At 48.1% G+C, this 13,819-nt stretch overlaps 2 protein-coding genes across 2 annotated transcripts; both read left to right on the plus strand.

Moving 5' to 3' along the window:
- Window positions 1-422: 422 nt before the first annotated feature.
- LOC135809528 (POC1 centriolar protein homolog A-like) lies at window positions 423-12,185 on the plus strand. The gene is made up of 17 exons (XM_065322888.1): window positions 423-710; window positions 1,060-1,144; window positions 1,746-1,825; window positions 1,972-2,063; window positions 2,396-2,504; window positions 3,132-3,202; window positions 3,502-3,609; window positions 4,137-4,209; window positions 4,710-4,752; window positions 5,455-5,537; window positions 5,941-5,991; window positions 6,396-6,464; window positions 7,523-7,568; window positions 8,038-8,249; window positions 9,008-9,097; window positions 10,943-11,281; window positions 11,541-12,185. Exons 1-17 carry the CDS (start codon window positions 696-698, stop codon window positions 11,640-11,642), a joined length of 1,668 nt encoding a protein of 555 aa, XP_065178960.1. The 5' UTR covers window positions 423-695; the 3' UTR covers window positions 11,643-12,185.
- LOC135810482 (uncharacterized) lies at window positions 11,846-13,523 on the plus strand. The gene is made up of 2 exons (XM_065323972.1): window positions 11,846-11,851; window positions 12,762-13,523. Exons 1-2 carry the CDS (start codon window positions 11,846-11,848, stop codon window positions 13,521-13,523), a joined length of 768 nt encoding a protein of 255 aa, XP_065180044.1.
- Window positions 13,524-13,819: the final 296 nt, after the last annotated feature.

A 13,819-nucleotide genomic window follows, 5' to 3' on the forward strand; every position in this document is an offset into this window, starting at 1 on the left:
TCGAAGTCAGTGGCGATCGAGTGCTTAGAATACGTAGTACTAGTAGTTGTAGGTGGCAGTGCAGTGGTGCTTACAATGACAACACGTTACAAGCCTACACAGATCGAGTGCTTAGAATACGTAGTACTAGTAGTTGTAGGTGGCAGTGCAGTGGTGCTTACAATGACAACACGTTACAAGCCTACATGCACTCCGCTCTCCGGAGCTCCACGAGTCTCCAGCGAGGTTTTCTCCATCATCACACTCACACTCACAGTCATCATGGTCATGTAGAATGAATAATAATATTATGTAGCCGAGCATATCGAGCAAAATAGCGCCAGTGATGTCTTTTTGAGCGCCAAAATCGAACGAAGCTGCAGACGTCGAGTACAGTCACTATCGATATCACCCGGCCACATCAGAGAATGACAGGTGACTTTGAACAAAAAATTTAATGTTTTCTGAAGGTCCAGTATTCTCACTGCATGCAGTGTATGTAGCGGGCTTCCTAGCATGACCGGTTAACAAATTCTGGCCTGCCAAGGCATAGCGTTCAACAGCGGCTATTACTTCATGGAGGAATAGCGTGGATCTGGGATATCCATACGACGGAGCGGTGTTTTTTCCGGGCTCTGCGGACGATTGAAAAATAGTCGTTACCGATATTAGTCACTATTATAAACAGAAGTCGCGTTCATAGCAGAATTGCCACCATGACGCATATTCTGGTAAGGGAAATCAATATGTACGATATTCGTACATCTACATTACTTTGTCCGTTATAATTATTAGGTTTGTCGTCCCTGCCTGTTTGAGTCTGCTTGTCCAGGTACGTTCTGCCCTTGCCCTGGTGGAGAGGGGAAGTAGGGGGGCATTTTGTACATAACTACATTGTGTGTGTTTAAATGCCCTGCATTCATAGCTCATACACATTGTTGCATAATGTAGAAAACAGGGAAGTGCCATCCCTAACAACAGCCATGGTGCAAGTATAAATGACCTGCGCTGAATTCACGAATGCATATCATGGTCATTCTGCACATCCTGTTGAGCGCTTTCTACGTCTTGGGCTTACAGGAGGATCCGACACTGGAACGCAGCTTTGAAGGGCACCGCGATTCCGTCACCTGCTCTGCATTCAATCCCAACATGAAGCAGTTAGGTAAGTGGAGCACAGCAGCAACGTAATATTGTGGCCATTCATTCCGGGACCCTCTCTCAACTGACATGGATTATTTTGCCAGCACTCATTGCTACTGTTGCTTGAAATGCACTTGATCCGAGAATGCTGGGTTTGTTGTCCAAACGTTGTGGGCAGGTTTTGCTCCAAGCACAACAATACTCATAGTACTATAAAAAGTGAAAAGAGTTTGAAAAGCCAGGCTGTGGGAACAAGTTATGCGATTGAGTCTACCAACTAAACCGGATCCGTTGAACAGTCAGAATCTGGTTTAGTTAGTGGACTCGATCGCATATCTTGTGCCCACACTTTTCCATGTTACAGTTTTTTTCCTTGGCTCACCATCTGAGTTCCTAAAAGCCAGGTTCTTCTATGTTTCCGTAGAGGACTGCGGTACATACATGCTGTTTGCAGATAGAGTGAGCCATGTGTGTGCTATACTAGTACTTTGAGATTTACCGGCTCTGGTATACCATTGGATACTAGCGTTGTTTCTTCTCACTACTCTTTACCCCTATAGCAGAACTTTGATTCACGGTTCTCAGACTTTTGAGCGTGTGATGTGCTCCTCGGTGTTGTACAGCCACTGGATCTATGGACTGTTGCCTGATGGTCTGGAACTTCAAAGACCGGGCACGGGCGTATCGCTTTGTCGGCCACCAGGTATGCCCGTATCGTGTAACTACAAATATTCCAAATAGGGTGCTAGCAAAAAGGGAATACATGCCTTGGACATCTGCAGCGCGGTTAGCGTTCCTGGCACCAGTTTCACTATATTTTATCTCCTCATTGTATGTCTGTGGCTGCAGGATGGCATAACTTCCGTTGCTTTCTCGCCCGGTGGTCGGTTTGTGGCGTCAGCATCACGCGATAAGACTGTCCGAATGTGGATACCGAGCGTGTAAGGCCGCAAAGTAGATATTTGTTGGCGAAACTGTAGGACTTGCTTTTCTGGTTGGGCACTGTGTCTGCAGGTTTTCCTGTAGTGCTGCAGTGGTTGTACCTCCCCCCCCCCCCCAATAAGGGCTGGATGCACCCTGTACTGACGTAAAGTTGATGGCCGGGAGGACCCCCCCCCCCCCCCCTCTCTCTCTGTCTCCATCAATCAGCAGCGAAAGAGAAAGATTCACGACTGAGCTTCACGGTTCAAATGGATCTGAAGTTTTGAACCACCGGCCCTTGATCTCACAAATGGGTTTGTTCAGATCGCCTGTGTGCTATGCATTCTTGCAGGAAGGGTGAATGCACTTCATTCAAAGCGCACACCGCAACTGTACGTAGCGTCCAGTTCTCTCCGGATGGCGATTCACTGACAACGGCCGCAGATGACAAGACTGTCAAGGTACATCACCACTTCTTGTTCTCTTTCTCCGTTGGCCAATCCGATCTCCAAGTTCGGCCACACATGGTTGAGCTGTGCTTGTTCTGCTCTTGTCCTTCCAGCATGTGTTGTAAACCTTAGCAGGTGTTGATTAGGAAAACTCTGGTACATGTACTGTGCATCTGATGCAGGTACACACCTCATGCAGTGTGGGTATGCATTGGGTATGCATTGGGTATGCATTACCTTCAGTACACCCTCTAGTAGACCCGGTCTACCATTCATGCAGCCCACATTCCCACGACATGTCGGATACCAAGAATAGATACCCTGCGGGTCATGTACTCCTGCTACTGTACTGTATGTACCAGTATGCAACTAACTGATAATGGAGATGAAGCGCTTGTACTAAATGTATAGTGAAACCTGTCTAAGCCCTGCCGGCAACTCCTGGGACCTTCAAAATATGCCCCCCCCCCCCTTACCCAGGGCCTTGACCCCCCCCCCCCTACCCAGGGCCTTACAAGTGGAAGTGATGTCCTGGATTGTGGGCCCTCTAGGACAAGTGGTCGCCTTGACAGGTTTTACTGTATTGAATATCTACTATTGTTTGCGGTCCATGTGTTTGCTGTCTACTGCATGCTGCAGGTCTGGGCTGTGGAGAGGCATAAGTTTCAATTCACACTAACCGGTCACCAGAATTGGGTGCGCTGCGCAAGGTAGAATCCACACGGTGTGCACACTTGTGTGTGTGTGTGTGTGTGTGTGTGTGCGTGCGCGCGTGTGTGTGTGTGTGTATGTGTGTGTGTGTCACTGTGTATGTGTATGTGTGTATGCATGTATGTCCTATGTGTGCGTCCGTAAGGGTGCGTGGGAAAGCATTGCGGTGTCATTTCACGTCAGACTACATGACTGTATGTAGTACGCTGTGGGCAACCCAGTGGTCAGTGTGGGGAGAGGACCCGTGTAGCTAGATGTCAGAGAACCTGATCTGATTTTTTTGTCTTTGATCAATCAGGTTTTCACCGGACTCTCGCATGATTGCATCGGCCAGTGATGACAAGACGTTACGACTGTGGGATCTGCTGTCACGAGAGACTATCCACACGTACCATGAATATGCTGGGTAGGTATGCCATGTTGCCAGTCACATCAACTGTGCTCACGTTTAGTTCAACATGCTTACTCGGAGGCTATCACCTGGAGGTGTTTAATTATCACGTGACCGCATAGTTCACACATACGCCAGAGTTGTTTGAACTTGGTATTATAGGACGGGTGGACTTTCTAAGCAGATACGATGTATGATGGTGTATGCTGCACTGGGTGGTGCACATGACTAGTCACCAAAGACATGTGGTCTCTAACTGCAGTTGTTGCAGGTCAGTGTACATTTCAGCGGCGTGTGTAATTGGCTGTAGAATGAAATACCCCTGCAGTGCTACCACCAGAACGGCGGTGTGTTTGTGGTACGCAGAACCCCAATGAACGCATCAGATTTGCCGTCTTGCTTTACCTGTGCAGTTCATGCCATGACCCTGTTGCTGGATGGGATGCTATGTGTGTAACTGTTTGTCTTGTTCGGGAATTTCTGTATGCTGATGTGCATGCATTGCGTTGCGCCCGTCCTTCCTAATCCTTGTACTCGTGTAGGTACATCAATCATGTAGCGTTTCACCCGAGCGGCACGTGCGTGGCAGCAGCATGTTCTAACAACACTGTCAAGGTATGTGCCATCAGTTGCAGGCAGCGTTGAGTACTTGGTCTGCTGTATACACAGTCGTACATTGTATACCATATTTTCTGAAATTGGGGCCGGTCTTTTGAAAAGTTTTTTTCGAATTGGGTGATTTTTTTGGGCTTGGAAACTGCTAACCGCCTCCACCAGTATTGCCGAAAATATGGCATACACAGCCACAAGGTGGCTGACTGTATGGGCCCGCATGCCGCATAACCCTCTTCTGTTTGTTCTGTTGTCTTCTTCCGCAACACCCAATCCCCATTTTCCCCATTTACGATGCCTGATCACAACGCCAACACCGAGACCTTTGGTCGGTCGAGTTGCCCTCCCAACATCCCCTTCGTCTTGTTTTATGTTGTCATCCACATGTTTCCCAGTAGGGCTGTGTTCATAGTAAAAAAATAAGCAGTTTTGTATTCGTCGGTTCACAATGGTACTGAATGCACACAATCTGCTCCAACGGCTTGTGTGCGGTGTTCACACAGGTCTGGGATCTGCGAATGCACAAGCTACTTCAGCACTATGACAGTAAGGCTACATGTATATCGATGTACCCACACACTGTACTGGACCGGCGGGTCATCGAGAATCTCTAACTCCAGTAATAATACATGCAATGCTTTAGTAGCTTCAATTACCACATTGGATAAAAGTGTCAGGTGTCGAAGAATGGTCAAGCTAGAAAATCACGAAAAAAATTAATAGGAGCGGACTGGAAAACTAAAATTTAGGAACACCAGTGCTTTTTGATGTAAATTGCATGTTCTTATTCCGAGCACTCACTCAAGGCGAGTCCTTAGAAAAGTATACACTTTATGCATGCTGTAATGGATTACAGGCTTTTACAGTACACCTTGCGAATAACGACCCTCAATGGGGCCGGAGGTCAGTGCAGTGGGGATAGTTGTGTTATTCACGAGGTTCATAAAGGCATGCAGTCAAGTGATTATTTGGTCTGAAGATAGTGTTGTTCTTGTTCTTCGCGAGCTGTTGTTTTATCCGAGGCCGCTATTCGCATGGTTGACTGTAGGACAAAGGGGCTGTAAGCGTGAACATCACCAGCCTGAAGTGGACACCACCATTCTTCTGAGTCGGGATATGAATGAAGCAACTTGTTTCCTCGTGGACATGTTGATCTGATCATCTTATGCAATGCTTAGCACATATAGCCCTTCTTTGCAGTCCGTTTTGCAGACATGTGTTTTCCTCCGCTGTGTCACATTACTCCAGCACACACTGGACCTGCCACGTGCGTATCTTTCCATCCCTCCGGCAATTACCTCATCTCTTCATCCAATGACTCGATGTTGAAGGTAACATGAGACGGAACATTCCGTACTGTGGTGTGGCGCTGATGGTTTTGGCTGCAAAGTGTTCACTCCAGATATTGTTTGTTGATGTGAGGCAGTCGTCAAGCATACCACTCTTCCATTTGATCCATCGCATGAAACTTGCAGCTACGTGCGAACGCAATGCGGAGTAGAAAACTACAGATTATGCAGCTATGGTGTAGATGCTCACTGGACAAGGGGTCCATTTAACCCTGATATCATGCCAGTACCGGCTCAAATACGCCTTGTGTTATTATTATTTATTAAATTTTGAATAGGGCATTCCCACAGGCCTAAGTCCTTCTTACAGGGTACCGTATATGTTTTTGGTATGGATGAGCGGAAATCTGATGTCATTGCACTGTTATGCGTGTCCGTTGTACAGGTGGTGGACTTGCTGGAAGGCCGACTGTTCTACACTCTCCATGGTCACCAGGTGAGTGCTGTCGTTACCATGGTTATCTGTGCTCATGCAGGGCCTGGTTCAGAACTGGCCGTTATGCAAACATCATACAGTATGAATTATGGAAAGAGAAAAGGACCTATAAGTTACGAGTTATGACTAACAGTCCACCAAGGTAATGGGATAGTATACAGTCAGACGAGTCATAACTCGTAACTTATAGGTCCTTTTCTCTTTCCATATTACAATTGGCTCAACATCCGAGTATGAATTATTATGATGATTGTTGTCGCGCCGGGATGATCAACTGACTGCACATATCAACACCAGTTTCAAATGGATGTGAACGTGCCCTGTGTGTGTGTGTGTGTGTGTGTGTGTGTGTGTGTGTGTGTGTGTGTGTGTGTGTGTGTGCATGCATGCTACTTGTGCTGCAGGATGCAGCGCTGTCAGCGACCTTCTCACCCAGTGGTCAGCACTTCTGCTCAACTGGAGCTGATGGCAAGGTGAGACACAGTTACAGTCGGTATTCAATTTCTCTGAAACTGTTCCCAATTGGTGCTAAGTTGAAGCCTAACGTATTGGCTGGAGTGTAGTAGGTACTGCACTTTGGATAGTGGTGAAACGAATATCAAAACCCAGTAGCCGAATATTCTTTGGCTTAACGAACGAACGAACGAATATTCTTTCGTTAACAAGGATGACATCACACACCCTCCTCTCAGTCATTTTATTTGATATTGTCACTATTATTAGGCATGACAAACGAAGGCACATATTTCACCATCATCTCTAGGTCAATTTTCACAAAATCCCCAGCTGAAGAGTGAAGTGCATTTTACACGCTCAAAAAAACAGCTCAAGACGTGATTTTTCGTTCGACCGCCATAACTCCATTCCAGGACCTCGGATCGCGTCCGGGTTGCTTCGAGACGACAGCTGAGAGTTTTCTAATGCCGATGGAACTTTCGATGAAGCGGTTCGGTTAAGTATTCGCGAAGTTACGGAAGTTTGAAGTCGCCTGGTAAACTCTGCATACCCGGTTAGCGAATATTCGCCATGAGAAATATTCGTTCGAATGTGACAAACCGAACGAACATTCGAATATTCGGTATATTCGTTTCACCACTAACTTTGGACATGCCATTTTAGGCCCGAAATCTCGGGTGCGGACTGTAGACCGCCTATGAACTCTGTGGTGTATCAAATGTGCCTTCAATGGTATGCCGTTTGGTCAAATAGGGGGGGGGGGGGGGGGGAGGACGTGGTATGCACGCTACGTGCATGTAACATTGTTGGCAAGTTTGTGCCTGAAGTGAAGAGGTGCCACATTGTGTGGCTTTGGTTGCATCCAGTACGAGGGTTGCTTGACTGAAGCGGAGTGCTGCGAAAGCCGGACCCGCTGTGCTGGCTGCAACGTCCCTGCTGCACTTGATGGGCGGCCATGATTCCTGGCTACAAAGTTAGCGTTTACCATTCCACAAGCTTACAGGATACACAAGTATGAATATTGTCTTAATACATGAAACCAGACTGTGTAGTCATCCTTCGGTTGTTTTCACAGGTTCTACTGTGGAGAACCAACTTTGATGCTGTGGATTACAATGACCGTAAGTACATGTACGCTCGGTTAGGTGCCTGCTTCGAGCTTAGTTCGAAGTGCAAGAAAAGTCTGTACAAGCTCCAAATGTCGCTTGTTGCTGGTTTGGTAATCAGATGGACAAAATAGAGGAAACAGAAGGGCGATGGGTTTGTCTGGTGTCGTGAATAACTACGTGGCGGTGGACATTTTCGTGCGGTCGTTTCTGATGTGAAACAATGCTCTCAATGCATTGTTGAAGTATATCCGGATTGTGTTATTGTGCACTTGCTTCTGATTTCAGGTATGGCGGCATAGCTGCCATGCTCCACTGTACACATAATTATGTGGATGTAGTTGCTAGTTGTACTAAACTGCTCACTCTTTGCTGTGTGTGTGTGTGTATGCGTGCACGCGTGCGTGCGTGTATGCGTGCGTGCGTGCGTGTGTGTATGCGTGCGTGCGTGTGTGTGTGTGTGTTATGTGCTGGGTTTGTGCAGTTCTTCAGTCTCGTCCGCGACGTGACTTCTCATCAAGTAAGTCATCACAGAGGCCTGCAGCGAGTGCACGGCAGCAACCACCATCGTCACTGCCAACGTCCTTGCCGTCAAGTATTCCGCCGACAAAGACGACATCGTCGATGATGTCATCAATGCCAGGCCGCTCATCGGCTGACAGTGCGGGCGGTCTGGAGCCAAGTGCCCGTGACACGGTGAGCCGGCTGTATGCCAGTGTGTGTGTGTGTGTGTGTGTGTGTGTGTGTGTGTGTGTGTGTGTGTGTGTGTGTGTGTGTGTGTGTGTGTGTGTGTGTGTGTGTGTGTGTGTGTGTGTGATCATTTTCAAGTCCACCCAGAGTTTTGGGGATTTCAGGGAGTGTCGGCCGGTGGGCGGTTCAATAGCCAATTGAGTCATCTTTCCAAGATTCCTTTTGAGTCTCTCTCCCCTCTCCCGGGGAGACCCACGTGACCAGTTTTGGCAGTGAGCAACAAGTACAAGTGTGTGTGTGTGTGTGTGTGTGTGTGTGTGTGTGTGTGTGTGTGTGTGTGTGTGTGTGTGTGTGTGTAGTGCTATTTCTGATTGTTATTTCTAGCTTGACGCAGTATTCCTCCAGCAGTCCTTTGACATGCAACTCCTGTACATGATAAGTCAGCATGTACTTGTATGTCTGTATGCAGTATGCGTACGCCACACTTTTGTCTCCATTGCAGGAGAGGGGAGCGCATTGCACCTTCCTAGCACTTGAAAAAAGTAGCAAGAGCAGATTACTTAGTACAATTTCCTGAGCTGGTTGCCTAGCAGCACAGCACAGCACAGTCCAGATAGCACTTCCAAATGTCACACTGCATCACCTGTCCAGGCTTTGACTGCTGGACTGTTGTTCATGTACTGGGTAGCATCCAATGACTACGTTGCAACTGTCCTTCCATCACATGCTAACATCACATATCTTGTAATTGTTCTTCTTATCAGCATGTGGTTGCTGGCCATGATCCAGTCAACACGGTGGATCCTTCACCCCCAGTAGTGGACGTCGGCCGCGCACTGTTCTCCATGCCCAAGGTAAAGTGACTGACAGTAGAGACATGGTGGTGACTTGGTATGTCAAAGTCACATCACAACAGATGATGCACATCCCTCGGTACCAACTCTGTACAGCTCTGGCAGTGCCATGATGTTGAATGCTTGCACAAGTACCTGCAAAGTGCAAAGTAAAGCGTACGTGTGGTACTGCTGGTGTGCAACCTGGTCCTACAGTACTGTCGGGTAGCGCCGAAGAACGACCAGGCTAGAATTTCATCAAGCACAGCATACCAATGTATACACGGTGACTCAACTGTGCATAGGCTGTAACACATGAAAATAAGAACGATCTAGGCTTGGAGGCTGATCCCCTGGGGTGCGTTTGGTTGGTACGATCTAGAAGAGGATCGAACAGCTGGTGCACACTGTGGAGCAGCCTCATGCCAACCAAACGGTACTCCAGAAACAGAGCATATTTTTGTGAAAAATATGCCAAACTTGGTGCATTCTTCAAAATGTGTATGGGTCACCATGGGCACTGTGTACGGTACGACAAGTCCAACCCAAAAGCGTATGCACGTGATCATTTGGGACCAAAATTGATGTTCCCGCCAGGTTTCACTGTGAAAAGGTGAAACTGCTCGGTCTGCTCCGGCCTCGAGGCCGGAGCAAGCAGAACATGCTCTGGCCGACCCAGAACAGGTGCAGTCCCAACCAAACGCGCTGTTCTGGTGAATCCTGTTCTAGTTCGTACCAACCAAATGCGCCCTTAGTTCTTCGGCGACCGACAGTACTGTAGCCTGGTATATGTATATCTGCAGGTAGTGCTGAAACGATTACGTTTTTTCCTTAGTGGCTTAGCTGATACCATAACGATCGGCTTATCGGCTAAACGATTATTATTGTAACTACAACAGTACAATGTACATTCTGTGAATTTCAAATTTTTTACGAGTCCAACATCTCCAACGACGGAAAGCGGGTACATAGATCCGATGATCCCGCAAAAGTCCGTCAGTTGCTCGGGCTGACCAGACGAATACAGACAAGACAGTGGCGACGCACTGGTTGCAACCCAAGAGCTGACGGTGCCCTTCGCCTGTGACTTCGCTGGCTCCGGCGATGAAGTCAGAGAAGCCGGCCAGGGGTGCAGATCCGTGGATTTCGAAAGATGAGCTGACTTGAGGCGCGCCAACAAGTAACTAGTTGCTTTTCCTGTCTTTGCTCAAATTAGGCCTAAAGTACGCTAGGCCTAGCTTGTCGTCGATCAAACTGATTCGGGAACCGTTGACAGAACGGAAAACACGAAACTGAAGACCACTTTACTGTCTTTAGCTCAAGATTACTCGCACGTGGAGGGAACTCCAGCCCCTGCAGCTAGTGTAGACACATACTGAGCCTGCCAGTCCTGCATGCTGTATCTAAGAAAAGAAGTCAGCTGAAAAGACGGCGACGGTGATCGCGGCGATGTTTCTCAGATCGCGCTTGTACTTTTACACATACATCGATATTGCAAGTGTACAGTCATGTACATGTTCGTGTCGTACTCGCAACACTTTCGCCAAGTTTCGGTGCATGCACGCTTTGTGCACCCCCCCCCCCCCCCCCTCAAAAGGAGGGAAATCCCGTACCGAGCGCAACTACCATTCTACTCGTTTAGCCGATAAAATCGAAATAACCGCTCGATCTATTTCTTATCGAGTAAGTAACGAGTAATCGATATAATCGTTTCAGCACTATCTGCAGGGCTACTGTACTAGATTCCGCAGGGTGCTTATTCCGTTTTCAACCATGAGAGCACAAACATCCATTCAGACGAGAACTGCTTTTTCAACTACACCAGCCTAACTCTCTTTGCTACACTATGTTTGTTTGCGTGCACAGAAGGATTACGCAATAGGCGAACGCGACCCTGCCACGACCAGCGTTCCCCTTCAGGCATCATTCCAGGCCAGCGGAAGCACGTCTACCATGGCTGGTACGGCAGCCAGCACTCAGCGTGGCGGTGGCAAACAGCAGGGACAGCAAAGATCCCACAGTCACCCTCCCAAGTCGGTCAGACAGGCAGCGCAGCAGAGTGCAGCAGCACAACAACAACATCAGGTCAACAGTCACGGCCATCAGCCCTCTCAGGTGACGGTGCCCTTGGAAGCGCACACAATGCCGACGCAGTTGACCAATGCCCTTGAGCACATCACCACGCAGCTCGACATGATCACACAGGTAGGCGTGGGTAATCGGGACCAACATGTGTGTATGGCTGTTGCATGTGTTGTGTATACAATGTCCGTGCACGTGTGTTTGCTCATGTGCTGTGTGTTGATTTACAACAGTGGCACTTGCCGTATAGGCTCCTGAGTCCTTGTCTAGCTGATAGACACGTTTGCTTTCACATCAGGCATGCAGCATGTGCACCTGAGAACACAATGAAAATGACTGCATCAAAACACACACTTCCTTGCCTCTCCCTTGTCTTATGCAGACGGTCAGCATCATTGAACAGCGTCTAACTCTTGCCGAGAACAAGCTAAAGGAATGCTTAGACAACCAGCAGAAGATCACCTTGCAGATCAAGCCACAGTAGGCAGTTGGTGGTCGCACACCCCATCAACCTACCGCATCGGTATCTACGCTATTTCCTAGTTTGGTACGCCTGTATCCCTACGGCTCATCATTATTTCGCTGAAAGAGAACAGCTGTACCACATTGCAACAGTAATGCGCGTCTCTGGAAGCCACTTCTGCCTGCCCTGCCCGCTGCCTGGTATGGTGTGATCACTATCAAGGCATGAAGGTAACCCCCTGGATCGCCAATCCAAGCTGACACAATGAGAACAGCTGGCGTGTAAAAGCAAATTGACTGGACTTGAAGTATTTCTCCTTTCTTCCTTATGAAGTTAGGACTGCCAGTAATGGAAGTAACTTTCTTGCTTGAAACTGAACTGAAGTTGTTTATTTTCTTGGAATGCAAATGGAACTATTTTTGAAATACTCGAAATTTGAATTTACTATTGCCTAATATAATGAAGCTATGCAGTCCTGTGCCAGTACTTGTAGTTCCATAGCAACTCTTTTCTTTATGCTTAGCTTGAGGAGCTATTTTTAAAAATAAAAAAATTGAAGGTTTTGCCATTGCAGCATAAGGGATTGGGTTAACCCCCCCCCCCCCCCTCGTGTGTGTGTGTGTGTGTGTGTGTGTGTGCGCGCGCGCGAGTGTGCGCGCGTGGTGTTGGGGAGACCATGGCTGTGCTATGTTGAGCCAGCAACTCTGTGCAAGCTGTATGGATGTACATGATGCATGAGGCAAATATCACGGGCGTCGGAGTTGGCCCGGCTCGACTCGCGGCCCGACCAATTTCCTGGCCAACTTCCTTGTACCTCAGTCCGCTACATACATGTAGCTGTTGCAATTCACTGGGGTTCTTTTTACAATATTATTTTATCATGCAAGATTGGCAAATGCATAAAATGCTCTAAAAAAAAGCACAAAATGGGCTTGATTTTCTCCAAATTTCCGGACCCCTCTAGCTCAGACGTCACTTGAGCTAGGCCGGACGAGTTGAAAATAGCTTGCGACTCGCCCACGTACAGGTATCCCTATCAGGACTGCCGGAAGCAGTTTTCATGTTAGTCCGGTCGTACCATAGTCTTTCATACTTTGTGTATGATATGGCGCGTACACAATCTACACATGCCCTCCTCAGCAGTACACAATCTACACATGCCCTCCTCAGCACTACACAATCTACACATGCCCTCCTCAGCACTACACAATCTACACATGCCCTCCTCAGCACTACACAATCTACACATGCCCTCCTCAGCACTACACAATCTACACATGCCCTCCTCAGCACTACACAATCTACACATGCCCTCCTCAGCAGTACACAATCTACACATGCCCTCCTCAGCAGTACACAATCTACACATGCCCTCCTCAGCACTACACAATCTACACATGCCCTCCTCAGCACTACACAATCTACACATGCCCTCCTCAGCAGTACACAATCTACACATGCCCTCCTCAGCAGTACACAATCTACACATGCCCTCCTCAGCAGTACACAATCTACACATGCCCTCCTCAGCACTACACAATCTACACATGCCCTCCTCAGCACTACACAATCTACACATGCCCTCCTCAGCAGTACACAATCTACACATGCCCTCCTCAGCACTACACAATCTACACATGCCCGCCTCAGCAGTACACAATCTACACATGCCCTCCTCAGCAGTACACAATCTACACATGCCCTCCTCAGCACTACACAATCTACACATGCCCTCCTCAGCACTACACAATCTACACATGCCCTCCTCAGCAGTACACAATCTACACATGCCCTCCTCAGCAGTACACAATCTACACATGCCCTCCTCAGCAGTACACAATCTACACATGCCCTCCTCAGCAGTACACAATCTACACATGCCCTCCTCAGCAGTACACATGACATGTGTTGGTGGCCACAAGGTTGGTCCGGTGATAACCTGACCAACCGGACCGGTTCCGGCGGGCCTGCCCGGGCTGTGTTCTTGCTCAACAAGCCTACCCCACTGCCACTCACCCCGGGTCCCAATAGTTATGGCAGCAATGACCCGACGTATTTTCTACATGATCAGTGTGGCTAACCGCTTGCCACGCTTATAGACTGTATTCCAGTTAGGCAATAGTTCCCTGCGCATGCACTAACCCCAGCTTTACAATGTAAAGTACTTACTTGAAGATGACACTTGACAGCTTTCAAGT

Source organism: Sycon ciliatum, chromosome 2 (genome assembly GCF_964019385.1).
Source record: "Sycon ciliatum chromosome 2, ocSycCili1.1, whole genome shotgun sequence".
Taxonomy (NCBI): domain Eukaryota; kingdom Metazoa; phylum Porifera; class Calcarea; order Leucosolenida; family Sycettidae; genus Sycon; species Sycon ciliatum.